Source organism: Danio rerio, chromosome 9 (genome assembly GCF_049306965.1).
Source record: "Danio rerio strain Tuebingen ecotype United States chromosome 9, GRCz12tu, whole genome shotgun sequence".
In the NCBI taxonomy this organism is placed as follows: Eukaryota; Metazoa; Chordata; class Actinopteri; order Cypriniformes; family Danionidae; genus Danio; species Danio rerio.
The window spans coordinates 15,837,242-15,858,294 of NC_133184.1; the positions used below are offsets into that span (position 1 = coordinate 15,837,242).

General features: G+C 36.1%; 1 protein-coding gene across 1 annotated transcript; it reads right to left on the minus strand.

The window, feature by feature from the left end:
- Window positions 1-1,237: 1,237 nt before the first annotated feature.
- On the minus strand, window positions 1,238-20,852 carry LOC141376069 (zinc finger MYM-type protein 1-like). The gene is made up of 5 exons (XM_073912488.1): window positions 20,661-20,852; window positions 6,475-6,617; window positions 5,503-5,585; window positions 5,054-5,125; window positions 1,238-3,708 (listed from the first exon to the last, which is right to left on the minus strand). The coding sequence occupies exons 1-5, from the start codon at window positions 20,850-20,852 to the stop codon at window positions 1,511-1,513; spliced, it is 2,688 nt and encodes an 895-aa protein (XP_073768589.1). The 3' UTR covers window positions 1,238-1,510.
- Window positions 20,853-21,053: the final 201 nt, after the last annotated feature.

A 21,053-nucleotide genomic window follows, 5' to 3' on the forward strand; every position in this document is an offset into this window, starting at 1 on the left:
ACATGAGTCTGATTCCAGCGACGCTCCAGGGACAGACGAGTCTTCGCTGAGGCCATCTTCCAGCCTAAACCACGACGAATGAAGTTCTGCACTAGACTTTTGGCCAGCGGAGAAATTAAAATGGTTGTGCCCAACTGAGTCTGGTTCTCTCAAGGTTTTTTTTCTTCACTCCCATCAGGTGAAGTTTTTTTTCCCTCTCCGCTGTCGCCACTGCCTCGCATGGTTCAGGATTGGTAGAGCTACGCATCGATGAATTGGCTCTTCAGTGTTTGAACTCTCAGTAATGATTAAATCACACTGAACTGAGCTAAACTGAACTGAACCACACTGTTCCAGTTACTGAACCACACTGTTCCAGTTACTATGACCATTTATGTGAAGCTGCTTTGACACAATCTACATTGTAAAAGCGCTATACAAATAAAGCTGAATTGAATTGAATTGAATTGAATATAATATAAAAGTGATCATACATGAAACCCCTGAGATCAGGACAGGTATCCGATGTTACTGTATATAAAAGTGATCATACATGAAACCAGGGGCGTTGCTAGGGTCGAAAGGGATAAGGGGCTTAGCCCCAAAGAAGTCAACCCCCCCCCACCCCCCACCCCCATCCCCGACCACCTCCACCAAATGAATTAGTTGCAAGACAGTTTCTTTTTCTTTATAAATGATGAATGAATGAATAACAATGCATTTATTGAACAGTGCATTTATTGAACTTTTATCACTCTGTATGAACTATATACATGTTCTTTGTCCTGCATATATTTTAACTGCATTTCTCATTGTCTGTCTTTTTTATATATAATTTTCCTGTCCTGGTATCTCATTCTCATCTTTGTGTTTGTATGTCTAGTTAATCTCTCGCCATGTCTTTCCTCTCTTGCTGTTTGTATGTCTTTCACAGCAGTATTTTAATTTTTGTTTCTTATTTTTTAGGTGGAATAATCAGTGTATGTCTCCTTGACTTGAGTGTAGCAAATCTGTCAATTACTCTTCCTGGCTCAATTGAGTTTACAGATTCCTTTTCAATTGAAAGAACAGCAAGGTTGTGAAGTCTGTCCTGACCCATAGTTCGCCTCAACCATGTATGCAGGCGTCTCAGGGCACTAAATGATCGTTCACATGTACTTTGTATGTCTAGTTAATCTCTCGCCATGTCTTTCCTCTCTTGCTGTTTGTATGTCTTTCACAGCAGTATTTTAATTTTTGTTTCTTATTTTTTAGGTGGAATAATCAGTGTATGTCTCCTTGACTTGAGTGTAGCAAATCTGTCAATTACTCTTCCTGGCTCAATTGAGTTTACAGATTCCTTTTCAATTGAAAGAACAGCAAGGTTGTGAAGTCTGTCCTGACCCATAGTTCGCCTCAACCATGTATGCAGGCGTCTCAGGGCACTAAATGATCGTTCACATGTACTTTGTATGTCTAGTTAATCTCTCGCCATGTCTTTCCTCTCTTGCTGTTTGTATGTCTTTCACAGCAGTATTTTAATTTTTGTTTCTTATTTTTTAGGTGGAATAATCAGTGTATGTCTCCTTGACTTGAGTGTAGCAAATCTGTCAATTACTCTTCCTGGCTCAATTGAGTTTACAGATTCCTTTTCAATTGAAAGAACAGCAAGGTTGTAAAGTCTGTCCTGACCCATAGTTCGCCTCAACCATGTATGCAGGCGTCTCAGGGCACTAAATGATCGTTCACATGTACAGCTGCTGACAGGCAGTGTTAGTACAATCTGAAAAAGTTTTTTGAGAGATGGGAACATGTCACAGTCCAGCAGGCGGTGTACACTGAGTATATCTGGCATGCTACCTTCTTCATTCTTTTTTGCCAGGTAATGTTTTGCCACATAGATTTCTTCTGCACGAAGCTCTAGGTTGTAGTGCAGTGCAACATCATTGAGCAGATCCTGTGACAAGAAGGTTATTAAAGATGGGTGACAGGCCTGTACACCCTTCAGAATACTATCTCCTACACTTGAAAACCTTTGACTAAGCTCACTAATCATCCGATCCACACAAGGGAAGTACAGATGTCTCTTCAGATTGTCTGAGCTTCCTAGATCAGTACCAGCAGCACCACAAGTTGATTCAACAGCAAATTCTTTCATTCGCTTTTGTTTGCGTCGAGGAAATGAGGATTGACCATCACTGCCATTTGCCTGACAAATAGTCTTTGCTTTGTTGTACAGGCTCTGTGCCATTTCATCACTTCGCTTTGCCTTCAGGGTGTCGCAGACAGCTTCTTTGTACATTACTGCTTCAGCCAAATCCAGGCTTACTCTTTGCAGATATTTGTGCAACCCTTCTGTGATGGACAACAAACATTCAAACATTACCATCATGTAGACCACAGAAAACTTGCACAACTTCATCCTGAGACCTACTGCAACAGGTGTTCCAATTTCTTTAAGACACGTTAAGACAGCACTGTAGTTTTCAAGCATTGCTGTAACAGATGCAAGCTGGCAGGCCCAGCGAGTTCTTGAAAGCTGAGCAAGTTCATGGCCAGGCAAACCAAGCTGTTTTTGTACAGCAATCAGCTTCTCATGGTTTATAAGAGAGGTGTTGAAAAATGTGTAAACACATTCTAGGCAGTCAAAAAAATCTGCTGCTTCTTGAACCGCCCTGCATGTGTAACACAATACGAAGTTTAGTTCATGTGCGTAGCAGTGTATGTAAATTGCTTCTGGGTGATTGGCTCGGAACAAAGCCTGTACACCTCCAGATGTGCCGCTCATCACAGATGCACCGTCATACGTCTGAGCTACACATGTCAGATTTCCCAACTCGTTGGCATCAAGCAGTGCTTCAATTGTGCTAGTGATTGTTTTTGCATTAAAAACTTTTAGTTCTTGAAGGCCCAGGAAACGTTCTACCACATTACCATCTAAGTTTACATATCGTACGCAGACAGCTAACTGTTCTGTCTTGCCATCTCTGGCCTCATCTGCCATTACAGCATACATGCCAGATAACTTAATTTCCTTTCTGATCTCCTCAGTAACTTCTTCAGCAAAGCTTCGAATGAATTCATTTTGAGAAATTGGAGAGAGATAAGTTGAATTAGAGGCAGCTGAGTAATTCTGAAGGAATGGATCAAACTGAGACAGTAGTTTGAAACACTCAAAGAAATTTCCTTGATTTGCACTGCCTTCTTTTTCACTATGACCACGGAAGGGTATATCTTGTTTTGCTAGAAATCCTGTTATGGCAACAATCCGACGTAGGTATTCACGTCTTTCCTGGATTTCATTTAAACTGGCTGAGTGAAGTTGCATGCATATATCCCCATGCTCTTTAGTACTCTTGAAGCCTCGCCATGAGGCCATGCTGGCACCGTGAACAGTGGTTTTTTCATGTTCTCTGAATGAACTGAGTGCTTTCTTCCAATTTTTGTAGCCCTGATTCTGCAGTTTGTCACTGTTTATTCGAGTATGTTGTTTTCCAAATAGTCGACAGCAGTAGCAAAAGGCTGCATCTTTTTCCACTGAGTACTCAAGCCAGACAAAACTGTCATACCATTTTGAGTTGAATGCTCTCATTTGAAACTTAAAGTAGCTCATTGGATATTGGGCAAGTTTCACTTGTTTAGGACCCGTTTCAAGGTCACCTAAGTCCTCTGTGTCTTTTCTGGCTTTCCCTATGTCATCTCCTGTTCTTTCTGCAGTCTCATTCTCTCCCCTTAACCTCACAATTTGATCTATAAAGTACAAATTTGAGATGCTTAGTATGTCACATGAATAGCCTTTTTAACATAAGACAATTTTCTTAGTGTTCACTTATTTTCTTGAACATCACCAGTAAATATTTGGTGAGGGTTTGGTAATATACTATTGGTCATCAATACACAAAACTTTGAAAATTTCAACTGCAAGGTAAACACCTGGGGCCTCATGTACGAAGACTTGCGTGGAAATCAAACTAAAACATTGCGTACGCACAAAGCTGTAAATGTGCATACGCAGAAAAAAATTCTGATGTATGAAACACTGTGTACGCCGAATCTCACGCATATTCTTTTGTACATCCGAATGAACGTGAAACTGAGCGCAACATGCATGAGCACAAAACCCCTCCCTGTCTCCTCCCCCTTATGAATATGCTAATGACTCTACTTTGGCAAAACCCAACGAAAAAGCAATGGCAAAAGCAAGCAAGAAGAGAAACTTTGAACAGAATGTGAATTGGAGGTGCTGCTTTCGTAGGTAGACCGGAGAAAAGCGGTGTTATTTGCAAGTTTGTTCTCCGGAATTAACAACATGATGCGGTTAACACAGTTGGGTCTGAACATCGCACTGAGTGAATTAGAAAAGAAATAGTGTGATTTATAGGTGTAAAATGTTGCAGCACTCTTATCAGTCCAGTGGCGCAGCTCATAAAACGCATGTCAACATGTTGACACGTTCGAGCATGAACTTGGTTCGGATCCATCGTCTGATGAACTCTTTCTTTTTTTTCCCCCGCTACATATCAGATTTTGCCAACTATTTATCACGAGAAAGACAAGTAGGAATCATTAATAAGTTTGTGCATCATATTTTATTTGCACATTTATTGAATGGAAATGTTTCTGATTCACGTATGCAAATTCATCTTCAGATAGTGTCTTTATAGCAATGTGCGTGCAGTAGATAGCTCAGATTACAATGGGAAAACAGGCGACCGCTGCAATTTGCGCTTTAATGTTTAGCTGGTCAACTGTATGGTATGGAAACCTTATATACCAGCTAGATGAACCCGTCTCATACAGCTGCCATTGCAAGGCTCAGACACTTTGTAGAAAGCAATTTAACACAACTGCCTCTAGGAGTCGCCAATGGAAATAAAACAGACACGCACAAAAAATGTGCGTATGCCAGCCATAAAGCTGGCGTGGAGCTGCGCACAATCCCACGTTCAGTTCATCGTTAGTAAATCCAAACATGAGCGATTCTGAGCGTGAAACCGGTAGTACGCAAAGTTTTTGTGAGTACGCAGCGTTGATACATGAGGCCCCTGGTGTTTAAGCTTTAGGCTAATTGTCATTACTTAGTATACTGATTTACCATTGGATTGCGAGTGGGGTGTACCTCCTGGATCCTGACCCTCACTGACAGCAACTTTGATTCTTGATATTTCTAAAATTGAATTTAAAAATGGGTGATGAGAGAAATTACAGATAATTTGGTTACATTACTTATTGGTAATTTACCAAATAGAGCATAATTCTAGATAAATTGTGAACCCATTTATTAAACAATTTATTTTTCAGTAGTAACTTTTAATAGTAGCATTCCAGTCACGTTTAGAGGATCACTTTCAAAAGGTACTCTAATCCTAATAATATGATTATAAAGAATTTAATAATAAATAAAAGGTTTTTGAGTTGACAATGCTTTAACAATTAATTGTGAAGCTCTGTGACTTGTAACACCAAAAAAGAAAAGAAAAACAACATTGATATATTAACCCACTTGTCATTTACTAGTCTGTCATGAGTCATATCATACTGTACCTCTTGACCCACCTGTTTCCTCCTGATTTGCAGTGTCTGTTTGTTTTTTGAAAAATGTTGTAATTTTCTGCATGTCTTCAAATCTGAAAATATGATTTATTTTATAGAGTGAGTTGTTATCCAATGTGATACAAAGCTCCAAACATGTAAATTTGGACAGAGTGATTAACTGAGGTGTAGTGTTGTCAAGATACTGGAATTTCTAAATTCAATACCTTGCAAAATACTAATAATCAATGGCTATTTTAATATAATAAAAATTGCATCAAAAATAGTAAAAAAAAAAATTAAAATAAAGATATATATGCTAGAAATATCTTTACTTCAAATTTCTTTTGAGGGAGTTTTTTTCCAGTCTTTCTCAAAATAGGATGATGTGGGCATTGTGGCATTTTAAATGCATATAATGCCTGTTTTACATTCATGCTTGAGCAGAAATTCCATATATGCCTCACAAAAGTAGTAAGAAATCCCTGATATGGATGAAGGCATTCAGCTATTGCTGTAGTTGAATGCATGAAAATAAGATCTGAATAAACATAAAATGGCTTTAACAGATAATTTACACAATTGCGACAATAAATGGTTTATATGTGTTCTTCCAGCCATATTAGGTATTTTCATAGGAATAAAGTGGATTTATAATCTGATGCTAACTGGCATAGCATATTACAGTAACGTTAGCTATAAAAATAATAAGCTTGATGCATGAACTCACTGTGATTTAACTACAGAATGTGAGATATTACTGGCTATATCATCTAGATAAAAATGTCTAGATATCTATATCATATCTAGAAAGCTACAATTTACGTTTTTCTGACTAACTGGCATGTATTTACATTTATGACGCACATTTTAATTATAACAGTTATTTTCTTTCAACAAAACTACACACGTTTTTTACAGCAAAAACAATTACTAAGCTTTATTAGTAGTTAGAACTATTCAGTTTCGCTAAAAAGTTTTTACCTCATCAGCTTCAGCTCCTCATAATAATGAATGATGACTAAATCAATGGATGGTGCAGTGGCAGGATTTTTTTTTAACACTTGCCGTTTGCCAACAGTGCCACTCCCACCTGCTGGTAGAAACCGGTACTGCTGAACAGCTGACTAATTACCCGACACAAATGCTCCGTTGGCATTGAGCAGAATGTGCGTGATGTATGTGATTATTTTAAGTACTTAGATAAAAAAATAAATATTATATACAACTATTTTTTTTAAATGCAACATTTTCAAAAAGATCAGGAGCTTTTGACAACACATCAGGGGCTTAAGCCCCCAAAGCCCCCCCCTCGCAACGCCCCTGCATGAAACCCCTTGCATCAGGACAGGTATCTGATGCTACTGTATATGATATATAAAGTATTTGACCCAAAAGCCATGGGATCGGGACAGGTATCTTAAGTTATAACAGTATTAATGTAATCTGAGAGGTATCTTAAGTTAATTTGTCTAATATAACATACACTGACTTCACATGAAACACATGCGATCAGGACAGCTATTTTGTACTGCATATAAAAGGCATTGGACACGAAACCCCTGCGAATACGTACAGGTATCTATATGAAACGGCTGTTTTCACAATCTGCGCATGATCCGTGACCTATGCAAATTCACAGATAGGCCACGCCCACCCGATGACATAGTAGTGGTTACGCTGTACTGAAACCCCTGGAAAAAAGGCCTGCCGTTAGCCTTGTGTTAAAGTTTGTTAATGTTACTAAATGTGAAGGGTTAGTTTGCTTAAGCTTAAGCTGGCGTTAGCCGCTAGCAAGTTGTTACGAGTTATGCTTCACATCTGATTAACCTTGTGCTAACAGTTTGGTAATATTAAGACGCAAAGGGTTAGTTTACTTAAGGCTAGTCGTTAGAAGCTAGCGAGTTGTTTTGCCCTGTGATGTAAGCCGTGTCACACACTCTAGGTGCGTTCGACATGAAGCTCAGCTGCAGCCGGTGATCAACGAGATTAGCCGAGCGCAGGCGGGGGCGGAGTTGAAAACGGAGCCGTCAACATGGACAGCTGGACACTTCGGGACTCAAAGTTGCTGCAGTCATTTTTTATTTATTTTTTTTATTAACAATGTTGAACAGTAACAGAAAGGCATTAATACTTTTTTGAAATACACAAAAGACTGAGAAAACAATCAAATTGCATACATTTACAATCTTAGCATCCTCTTTAATAATACAACATATAAAAATAAATAAAATAACAGAATTAACAAAAAATAAATGCTAAAGAAACTTAAGTAGCAGGGGAGTTAAAGTCTTTAAAATATGAAACCAAAATCATTCAATGATGAATATAGATATATTGCTTTTTGGCTTTTCCTCTCTCTTAATGTCTTCAAATACATCACAAACTCTTCTTTAAACACCGCTAGTCTTGGGGGAGTTTTAAAAAATTTACATTTATGAATATGGAATTTTAATAATAACATCAAATTATTAATTATATAAGATATCTTTTTATCCTGAAGTATTAGGCCAAGCTTAATAATTTCCCATGAGAAGACAAGTCTTATAGATATTTTCTGTTGTATAAAAACTAGTGCTTCATCCCAAAATCTTTGTACCTCATTACATTGGAAAAACAAGTGTTCAATTGTTTCTATATCTACCTTACAAAACTGGCATACATTTGAGTCATCAATATTGAAATTTAACCTTAGAAATTGTTTTAGGATAAATGTGATTCATAATTTTAAAGTGCACTTCTTTACATTTAGGATTAACAGGATATGGAAGAAATCTTTTTCTAAAATCATGAATAATTTTCTTATCATAATGAGACAAAATATAAGCTCTCTTAACAGGTCCTGGAAAACAACACTGTGTTAGACAATCTCTCAAAAATTTGTTTGAGCATTTTCTATCTGTAAAGTTAACATTTTCTATCTTAAGATCAGTTATTTTTGGATTTATCGTTGAATATTTTATTTGTTCTTTTACTAGGTTAACTATTTGCAATGGTATATTCTTGATAATTTTATCATATCTTTTAGGAGAACAACTTATTTGGTATTTTCTACAGAAAGCATCATGACTCAACATATTTCCTGAATCATCCATAACATGTGTTATTGACCATATGCCATTCTTGCACCATTCGTCAATAAACAAAGATTTTCTATTCACCAAAATACACCTATTATTCCAAATAGATATGTTATGTTTGCTAAAATTATGTTTAAATGTCAGTTTCCAATATAATAGCACTTGTTGATGAAAAGCAGAAAGTTTTATAGGAAGTTTAGACAATTCAAAATCATTTTGTAATAAAAAATTAATACCACCACATTTCTTAAATATAAGTGTAGGAATCTCAAACCAAAAAGAAGATTCATTTTTAATGAAAGATTGTAGCCATTTAAGTTTAACGGCCCCATTCATTATATCAAAGTCTATTGTTATAAGACCTCCCTCCTCATAATCTTTAATCATATCACTTTTACGTATGTAGTGATTTTTCATTTTCCAAATAAAATCAAAGTTCAACTTGTTTACTGCTTTTATCTTTTTAGCTGACACTGCTAAGGAAAAAAATAGATAAATGAATCTAGAGAGGCTTTCTACTTTCGTTAACAAGATTCTACCAAAGATTGTTATGTCTCTCTGTAACCAACTGGTTAATATTAATTTACATTTATCTAAATTTCTGTCAAAATTTTAATTTTCTAAATTTCCTGTTTTTTTAGATAGCCAAATTCCTAAATATTTAATTTCTTTTTTAACTGGAATATTATACAATGATGTACTGTTGTGATCATGGATGGCCATTAACTCGCACTTCGACATATTTAACCATAAACCTGAAGCTTCTGAGAATTTTTTTATACACTGGAGTGCTAAGGGAATTTGCTTTTCATTTTCCAAAAAAAGTCGTATCATCAGCAAATTGACTGATAATAAACTGTTTCCCTTCTAAATTAATACCGGATACATCTCCTATTTTAATAAAAATAGATAACATTTCTGCAACCATGATAAAAAGTAACGGTGAACAGGCACATCCTTGTCTAATGCCCCTTTTTACCTTGAAACGTGGGCTTGTACCTTGTGTGAGAGATACAGAGCTGTTTATATCTTTATAAATCATTCTAACAATGTTTATAAATTTGGGACCAAAACCAAAATGATTAAGTGTCTGAAAGATAAATGAGTGTTCCACCATGTCAAATGCCTTATAAAAATCCAAAAATAAAACAAATCCATCTTCTTTAATTAGATGTCCATATTCAATCAAATCTAGGATTAGCCTAATATTATTGTGAATTGACCTGTGTTTTAAAAAACCTGACTGTGTCTCACTAATGATTTGTGATAAACCAGTTTTTAATCTAAAAGCCAACATTTTAGTAAATATCTTATAATCTGTATTTAAAAGTGTTATGTGGCGTAAATTATCTTAAAATCTCTTATCTTTATTTGGTTTAGGTAACATAATTATTAGGCCTTGTTTCATGGTTGGTAAAAGCTCATTGTTTTGTATACATTCCTGTAAAGCTTCAAACAATAGATATTTTAGGTCATCCCAAATTTTTTTTTTTTTTAAATCTATTGTTAAGCCATCTGGGCCTGGTGATTTACCAGGATTACTGTGTTCAATGGCTGTATCAAACTCTTGTAAGGATATGTCTGATTCACACACATCCTTAAATACAGTATCAATTGAAGGGATATGATCTTTTATATCCTGGAAAGAAGAATTAGAAATACTAGGGGAAAAATGCAGATGTATATAATTTAGTATAAAATTTGAATACATCCTTTGCTATTTCGTTATGGTTTAAATGTTCAACATCATTCACAATTAAACTTTTAATTGAATTCCTTTCTTGTCTCCTTTTTTCTAAATTAATAAAATATGAACTATTTTTTTCACCGTCTTCCAGCCACTTCGCTCTGGATCTCACATACGCTCCTTTGGCCTTTTTAATATACAAGTCATCTAGCATGGAATGAAGCTTAATAAGTTTTTGTCCCTCCTCTTTTGACATATTTTGATTACAACATTTATTAATCTCTTGAATTAATTCTAATTCTTTTTCACCTTTCTTTTTTATCAGATTTTTACTAAATGTAATTGAAAACTCTCTCATTTTATGTTTTAAATATTCCCATTTAGTACCACTTTGCATTTTTTTACTCTTAACTTCAGCTATTATTTTTTTATATATACACAAAAGTCATTATTATTAAGCAAATCAGCATTAAATTTCCAATAACTTTTATTATTAGAAGATTTCTTATTTTGTTCTAAAAGTAAGTTAATCACACTATGATCAGTTAAGGGGGTACCTGTAAGGTTACATTTAGTTACATAACTTAAAAGAGTTTCTGATCCTAACCAATAGTCTATCCTAGATTTTAAAGGAGCATTTGGTTTAAACCATGAAAAGTGTCTAGATGTAGGGTTTAGTTTTCTCCATATATCAGTTAGCGAATTTGTTAAACAAAAGTCTTGAATAATACAGTTAATATGAGGACTACTAAATTTAGAAGGATATCTATCCATATATTCATCTGGTGTTAAATTAAAATCGCCTCCAATTAAAACATATTCTGTAGGATATCAAATTTTGATGTCATTTATAACTTCTGTAATTGAATCCAGCAGACTCTTATTCTGGGTACGTACATTATATCCATAAACATTGACTAAAATGAAGAATATTTTGTCTAATTGTAAGACTACTGCGAGCCAATGGCCATCCACATCCGCCTTGTGCGTGATAATTTTACCTGGGCATTTATTCATGCATATAGCGACACCTGCAGACCTATTTGATCCGTGAATAAATAACATGTCATCCCCCCATTGTTTCTTCCAGTAAGCAGCATCTATCGCCTCAGAATGCGTTTCTTGTAAAAATAAACAGTGGGATTTTTGACTTTTGCCAAAAAAAAAAAAAATTCCCTTCCTTTTAACAGAGTCCTTTAAACCCCTACAATTCAAAGATGAAAACGAAATGTTGGAATTCAACAAGAAATTGAACAATTGAACAACAATAACTGAATTAAATTAGAATTTAACAAAATAAGTGATCACTCTTTACAACACCGACTTAATTTAAAGCTGGTGATAGAAAAAAAAGTCCCGTTTCTTTATCAGTTCATCTCACCTTGTTTTAACACGCAACATTCAGTACCCTTTTAGTAAATGCGTTTACCCTCGATGTATCCATAAGGGCCTCTAAACCCAGCTGCTTTGCCTTCCTTTCTAGCTTGTTCGATTTTTGGCCAAAGTTCACGTCTTAAAAGTCTGTCTTCTTTAGTTAAATCCTCTGCGAAGCGAATGCTTGCTTCTCTGCATATCTCAGACATCTTAGTTCTTTTCCATGTTTCATCTCGGACCATTCTGCGGGTGAAAAGAATGATCACCTCCCTGGGACGGTTGGGCTCCTTCCTTCCCACCCTATGCACGACATCCACAGCCTCCGTCATAGAACCAGCATACTCGGGCGTTATTTTGCTAAGAAGTTGAATCACGTCCTTTCTTATACGCTCAGTGGTATTCTCTTTGAGACCTTTTATTCAAAGACACCACCTTCTTTTGTACCTTTCTTCTTCCAACATACGAGCTTTCAAGCCAATGTTGACTTACTTGAGTGTTTCGATTTGTTTTTCCATCACCTTGATTTTGTCTTTACATTCTTTTAGGTCCTGTGCATTTATTTGGACGGATTTGGCAACGCTAGCAATCATCGCACTGTGTTGTTTCATTTGCATGCTTAGTTTCTCGTGTTGATCCTCTACTTTGTTTCCGAGTGTTTTAATGGCATCAAGAAAAGCCGAATTGGACACTTCACTTTGCTCATTCTCTGTTGGCTTTTTTGTTTTTTTGACTTTCTGCGACTTACATGGTGTTGGAGGATCAGAATCAGTACCTCGCTCTCTTTTACTCGCTCCTACAGTTACGTCCATCGCGTAGCAGTGTTCCTCCACTTCAATCATTTTATAACTGGATTTGGGTACGATTAACTGACAAATATAACAGGTGAGAGTGAACTTTAACTAATCAAATCAAACAAACGTGGGACTAAAGTGAGAGCTCGTAACAATCGCTGCTTCTCAGTGCGCCATCTTGCCGGAAGTTCCAGTTGCTGCAGTCATGATGACCGATCACATGGCGTCATCATCATTTATTTATTTTTTTATTTATTACAACAAAACATTTACAAATAAAACAGAATACAGTCTCTACAACTGTAGTTCCTTTTTAAACAATAAGGGAAAATTATGAATAACATATAACAAATGCATGATAGAAATAAGAGGAAATGAGAGGTTAATATAAACATAAAAACCAACAGGTCTATTAAATACAAAGCAATAAGCATAAATTCTAGGAGTTAAACATAAATCTTTAGGCTAATACTTCTTGTTTGAATATGCTAAAAAAGGGTTTACATATGTGTACATTTATAGATATAAAAATGTCCAATGTTAAAAGCAAAACAAGGTGTTTTGATTAGGTATTAATAAATGAGATTATTTTGGATAATGAAAGCATTTTCAAAAAAAGCATTTTAATCCAAAAAGATTGTGTTGAAAAAAACAAAAGTTAAAATAAGTGAGCTATGTAGAAGGTTCCCAGAAAGAGCAGGTAGTCTATAAACTGCTAGACAGGAAATAAAATATATATTTATATAATAATAATAATAAAACCATTTTATAACTATTTAATAAAATAGTTCTTTAACTTAATTTGTTAATAAAGCTTTAAGGTGGCAGACTGGCAGGATCAATGATGATTATTATTTTATTTCAAGTCTGTAAGACTTATTTAAGTTCATATTTAGGTTATTCACTAAAATATTCACTAAAATATATCATTTAAATCGTTCATGGAGATGAATGCAGTAAATAGTCTGTATAAAAAAAGTTAAAAATATACCTGTGCAAACAAGCTAACCTTTATAACCAGATTATTTGTCAAAAGAACAAGACAAGATTTCTAACCAGCATGCACCGCTTTAAGACAGATTTCGATCGATCTGCGCAGCGCTGCATGAAGTCAAAAGCACCTTCTGCCTCCTGAAGGCGGATCTTATGCTTTGGGGTGGTGGCTACGTCATTCACGTATGCGTGCGCGCGCACGAGTTACGTGCACGAGGAGTCAATATGAGCGCTCGAATAGCCGTTTTTATGAATGAAAGGAGGCAAAGAGCGAACCACTAAGATTCGCATAAACGGTCATTATATCATGTTGCCGTAACACTGATAATAATATTCGACCATTACAATTAGACAAACAAACATAAAATGCGAGATGTCTCTTGAGGCGGTGCACGTTTGTACACAGATTTGGTCCGGACGAACATAACTGAAATATGGGAATTCAATTCCATGTCAGATTTTGGTACCATTTAAAAACACGCTTATGATTCTGAAAATTCCTTTCGTCAGAAAGCGGTTAATAGGCAAGCTTGCAGCTCCCAAATACATTAATTTAGAACCGTCCAGCAGTTCTGAAATTAATTTCGCAGGGCGGCGAAGCAAAGAGGTTAAACGTTAGGCAGCTAATCTAACAGTTTGAAACCACGGGAAAAATAGTCTAGAGGTTTTCTAGCTATAAGAAGGCCTTTTAAACGGACAGGTTTGGGGTTTCCAAACTGTCCCACAAGCGCTGAGAGAGGTGTCTTTTCCTCTGACAGGCACAATAATATATTTGAATGATTTGCGGAACGTGCGTCTCTGCAAAATCGATTTAAAATATTATGAACTGCAGTTTAACTTGTTACACTCAACACGGGGCAGCTCTCTGGTGTGTTTAGTGAACAGAAGGGCTAGAGGAGGCTTTTCGTCCTCCCAGCTTTGAAGAAACCGAATTCGCTTCTCGCGGTCCTTTTTTTTTCTTCTATAGCGCGCTCCATAAATCACAATGAATTGGAAAGTTTGTTTCACAGAAAATGTTTGAAAAACTGCCCGCATTCTCTCAACCAATATGTAACAGAAATTAGCTCATTTTATGAATATTAATAATCAACAATAACAGTTTATTCTTAATTATTAATATTCCGGCTTAAGCTTCAGTCAATTTGGTCAAACAAACATATGATTGTATATGATCATGCTTGCGCGACCGAGCGGATTCCCAGATTGTGAATATTAATTATCAACAATAACTAATTGTTATTAATCATTAATATTCCGGGTCAATTTATTGTTAATTTGACCAAACAGAAAAGGGAATTTAAAAAGGGAAAAAGAAAAAGGGAATTTAATTGCTACTTCTTGCGAAGTAGATTAATCATTCAAAAGTTTTAAACACTTATAATAGCTAGGCAGGGGAATCTGTATTTCAGTGACTTTTTCTCGTGAGGCAAACAATACAATTCATTTGATTATAAAGGAATTTATTGACTAGTCAGACATAACGAACAAACAAACGCACAAACATACATTAAACATGGAACAAAGGTAAACCACGTGGAGATATCGGGTCTATACGGGACTATAAAACATGTACGAACAGAGAGAGATAGCAAAGCGTGGAAATATAGATTTCAGATAAAAGAGTGACAACTTTCAGTTCCACACGCACCATTAAGGACCACCAAGATTATAAAAACACCTTTTTGATAAATCGCATAACTTAATCGCATAACTAAAAGTACCTGGACTTTATGACTGGGGTCTCTTACTTTATGCTTCCGTCCTGATGAAACTCCTTTGATGTCCTTCTTGATGCGTTGAGTTTGTAATACAGTTTTGAGGAACGCGATCGCAAACTTTAAACTGAGTTTACTTTGCCGGAAAATAAAGAAAGCATGGCCCGAGAGGCCACCCTTTGGTGCTGTTCTTTGTTCGGACCCTCTGGGCAGGAATGTCTTTGAAGTTCCAGGCTTAGTAATCCAGGGACACTGGGGAGATAAGTCTGTCGGATGTATCCAGACTTGTGGAGCCAGGAGTCGTAAAACCCTCCTGTCGACTAAAACCAGACCGTGATAAAATCAATAAGTAATTTTATCTGTGGACTGTACGCTACAACACTGAGGTGTTCTCACAAGGAAACAGAACAATTTTACATTTTGTCAGTTTAGTGGCTAATTTGTATAAGTGTAATTAGTGGCTAATTTTCGTATGAAAATGTACTGTACAAAACAAAACACACCCCTAAAAAAACTCAACGGTCATTGGTGGATAAGCAAATAACAATAAATTGTACGAATGAGATCATACAAATTCATTGGCCACTAAATCAATAAGCTACAAATTTCCTTGAGATTGTGTTGTCCTGGCTCCAGCTTAATGTTTAATGCTGATCATATTAAAACAAAGAAATCAATTTGAAGTTGCTGTTTTTAGGGTATATATATATATATATATATATGTATATATATATATATATATATATATATATATATATATATATATATATATATATATATATATATATATATCATGATTTTACTGGTCTTGCCCTCTTGGAAATAGATTTTCTTCCATGTGGCTCCTGAGCTAAAATGAGTTTGACACCCCTGCTTTAGAGTGAAATCTTTACGTCTCTACGCCTCCTTTCAATTTCAGTGAAAATACGAAAAACACCCTCTCTTTTGCTGAATATCAGTTTTAATAATCAATAATGGCCATTATAAAAGTATAACATACAATAAGTTTATACATTATAGGAATTAAAGGCAAGCGATCAGTCAATATACAGAATAGGCTACGTGGTTACATTAATCATTAACTTATCTTTGCGCTTAGCCAAAACACGTTACCTGAGAAAAAGTAATAGATTCCAATGACCAAAGTCAGGGAATATGTCATTAGATAAAGACAACAAGATGAATGAAATATCCCGTTTAATAAATATAGTGAAATTAGATCCAGCGGGAGATGCTTGATGAGAAGTCCGAATAGCAGAGCTCTCATCTGGGTAGATAGGCTGCAGCGCTTGCCCGAGAGTGTCTGTATGGTCACGTGATGTGCGTTTTCAGCATTTTGGTGTGGACAGAGAGCATTTCAGAAACGCTGGGTAAAACGCGAGTGTGGACGCGGATCGTTTTCATTCTAAAACGCCGTTTTAAAACTAAAACGCACTAGTGTAAACGGGGCCTGAGAGGGCTTCTCTTAAACAAATCTTTCATGCAGCTCACCTCTTTCTCCCTCTCTAGCTCTACAGTTACATAACAGTAACACATCTGGATTTCTGCTCTGCTCCAGCGAGACAGTGTCAGCCCTCTAAGCATCTTAAACCAAACTGTTTAAATCACTGTATAGCAGCAGAAACCAAAAACGCAGACTCAATGCCAGTATGCTTACGTGCAAGATTTCAGATTCAGTACGGTCCAGTCTCACGAGAACAGAGGATAATGGGTTTTATTCGTGGGCTATGTCAACTGACCCAAATAAGACTAACATTGTGCGAGTGCACAGATTTGGCCAAAGGGTTCAGTTTAGGTTGCGGAGTGTCTTGTGTTGAGATAAAGCAGAGTAGAGCATATCTGTAGACTCAACTGGATTGATTTAAAGCTGGTTGTTGTACCTCAGTTTGGTGACCTGACCCTTTTGATGTTTAGGAAGGAAACAGAAAAACAGATTTGTGGAAATGCCTTCAACCAAGTGTATATGCAGTTGTATTGTACTAGTTTGTTAGAAATAGGACCAGGAAATAGTTTTCTTTCCATGTAATCTGTGCAATGTCGTTGAGCATTTTTAACCATAAAAAAGTATATATTTTATAGTGAACAGGAAGTTGCTGGGATTTTTATTTCAGTATGTTGGTGTACTCAAAATTGAAATGTAATATTGATTATGGGACGTTTTTTGTTTTTTTTGCGCATTATTTCCTTGTAGCAAACTAACGGTAAGAGGGGCATGATAAACAATACTGTAGTTGTCAAACTGGCATCAACAGAGAAGAACTGCCAGTACAATTGCCGAAGCGAATATTGATAAATGATTTAAGATTACCAAAACAAACTTTTTTTTTTTACACTGTATTAACTTGTACAGACCATTTGTTTACCTAAAGAATACTAATGTGCGCTCTCAAAAGTGTAAAAGTTATTGCAAATAAAAGTCACTTTTTTTCTTTTAATTTAACAGAGATAATGCTCATTACTTAACATTAAAAACTGTAAATAAGCTAGAGTTAGCCACAAGCAGAGGTAACACAATGCAAGTAACGTGAGTTATTTAATAATATTACTATTCTAAATTATGAATAATGAAACGCATTATAAAAAAAAAACAATAAATAATATTTGAGCAATTTTTTTGAAAATATAACACAAGTTACTTTTTAGTTTAATTAATATTAGCTTTAAAAAATACATTGCTGAATAAAAAGTAGTCACAATGAATCATGCAGTCAATGAGAGAATGTGTTCGTTATTTTAAATGCATTCGAGAAAATGAAAAGGAGATTGTCTCATTGGATAGTGATTTAAATGAAGACAAATAGTACAATAGTAGCTAACACATTGCTTCAAACTTTCAATAATCTAGGCTCTGGAAGCCTAGGAAGTTCTCTGATAACATTATTCTATTTTTTTATGTGTTTATTTATGTAAATGTAGTTGTATGTTATACAGCACATTGTTGATTACAGAGCTCCTCTATTAAAAAAAAAATTGTAAAAAAATTAAAAAGTCTCAGACAGGTAATAAAAAGTAATAAAAAGTAACTTAAAAGTAACTTAATGCATCATAAGTAACTGAGTAATGTAATTGGTTACTTTTTTGGTGACTCAATTTTGTAATGCATTACTTTTAAAAATAACTTTCCCCAACACTGGCCTCAAGGGCTAATTCTCATCTGTTGCCCCCTGCCAGACTTGGAAAAAAAGGCAACTTTAAATCAAAAACACATTACTACACTTACAATATCAGTAAAAGTACATACAACAAAAATACAAATGGTTCTTATTCAATTTACTGTAAGTGCACTTGTAATAAACAATTAAATAAACAGGTTTGCCCTGTAGTATATATTTGAATTAGTGCTGTCAATCGATTAAAAAAAAAATAACTAATTAATCGCACCTTTTTAAAAAAAATAATCGCGATTAATCACATTTAAAATACTGAAACCTGTAATTTTGCCTATTTAAATGTAAAATTAATGTAAACGCAAGAAAAAATATTTAAATTCAAAATATTATTGTTTAATAGAATTTTTGTTTAACTTGTAACACAGATTTCTTCATGTAAACAACATACCCACAATAAACCATCAAGATCCTGGCTTGACAGCCATATTTATTACAGAAATTAAAACACAGGCATGTTAATGACATTTAAATTTCAAAACAATCAATGCCAATAAAGAAAACATTGATTTCCATGTTGGATTCTAAGTGGACTGCAAAAAATGCCAAAATACAGGAATTGCAGATAGGGAAAATGAAAAATTACAATAATAAACTATAGAAAACAAACTGTTGAACTCATTGTAAAGTTTTATTGCTGTGAGTTGAGAACATTAATTATAGAGTAGAAACAATTTTGCTTAATCCTCCTTTACATTCATCCAGTTGCTAAGACTAGGAGTATGCAAGTACACAGAGACTCCCAAATGCCCGCAAATGAATGATAATTTCTTGCAAAACAGTCGTTATATACATTGGACACCCCTCTCGCCCCTAGTCAGATACGTCGCTCACTCCACCCCTAACACCCCTCAATGGGCCTGTGTTACGCCCTCTGTAGCGCAGCAGGCGTCACAGCCTGACACAGACACACACACAGACAGACACACACAACGCGCTGCAGACGTTTTGGCCCCAACGGCCTTCCATACTGGAGCGACTCCCCTCAGATTCAACACGCATGATCACGTTCATCAAATTTGCTAAGCGTCCTAAAGTATTACTGTATTCACAAGGATTCTGACACAACAACGCGAAGCATACGCTTTCGTTGCGTTTAATGAGGAAACACGCTAAACTTGGAGGGCTCATGCTGAAAGGCAGAGTAATGCCGTCTTTGACAGCTCGCGACTTCACCAGACGTTCTGAGTACATTTACATAAGAAACCAATACTCAGATTTTAATATGATTAAGATAATACTCTTATTAAATTTATACCGTGTAGCCTTAAAAGGAACCTTACCTTAAAGGAACACGGAGGAGGATTTTCTTTCTGTTCGCCATGCGGTATCAACTTACAACAGAAGTCGAAAGTTGAAAATGAAACACCCGAAATAGCATGAAACTCTGGATAACTTGTGATGCAACTGTAACCCAGGCGCTCTCTGCGTGCTCGCTGGCCTCTAGCACCACCGCTGCTACTCTGCGTTGTGTTGTATTGGTTGTGGGGTGGTAAACAGGAGATGCAGGCAAAGAGAGGTTCGCGATCGTGACTCGACCATTTATTTGTCAGAAGGGCACCTATCAGTGTTGATAACACAAACTCAGTCAAATATCAACACAAAACATTCATTATTATTAACTACTGCAACACAATGGCTTTGCATGAGCTGCACACTCCCTCAATCACTCTATCACAAAAAATAAAAAATAAAACAACCTTTTAACTCCCTATACAACTCTCCATTTGCTCCTTACAATTTAGTACACAGAATATCTCAATAAACAGAACTCTTGAGCATTAATAACAAAGATGTATTTTAAATAAGGATCCTGCTATCATGAACACGTCTTACCTATCAGTGTTGATAACACAAACTGAGGAAATTACGGCGCACTGCGCACATATTCAATACTACGGTGTGCCAAGATGCTCAAACAACATAAGAAACATCCAAATACCTAAATAAAACAGTGTCACAGCGACATCTTGTGGACAAAACAAACACTGCGCTACATCCACCCCTTCCTTAATTGATGGTGTCCCAGCCATCAGATTACCCAAAACCTTAAAAGTGGTATGCTCTTAGGCAATTAAAACAATAAATGTGTTTTGAGTGAATGTGTATAGATGGTGTATGTGGGGGAGCTAACTGTTATCAGTGTGTATGCAGTATGGCTCGGTGAGTGTCCTTCTGCTCCTCTTATTTTTAAGCTTTAGCCACAACTTCCTCCCTCTTTCTATCTTCTTTGGATCACTCTCCATATTCACAACTTGTGATTCTAGTAAGAGTTTAAGTGGAGGGCGTCGATTTCTTTGGGGGTTTCTCCTTAGAGAGTTGGGCCCTTGTGTGGAGGTGGCACCACTGTCCCTTGCACGCACTTCCTCTCTGTCACTCATTTCTGCTGTACATGTGTCTGCCTCCTGTGTGTTCATTGGTTCCCCTTGCTCATTGGCTGTTTCAATACAGGTTCCTTCCAGAGTCTCATCTGAATCATTACTTTCCATATCCTCTTCGGCTTCCAGTTCAATGCCTGCCTCGCTCATCTCTCCAACTGATTCTTCCCCTTCCATGATCACTTGTTCGTCTTGCTCCACAGGAAGAAACATACACTGAGTCAAAAGTTTTCTATGAACCACTCTCTCTGCTCCTCCATCCTCTGGTCACACCACGTACACAGGCAAATTTGGTTGCTTCCTGACCACAACACAAGGCCGTGCCTCCCATCGATCTCCCAACTTCTGTTTTCCCTCCACATGACAGACTATGACTAA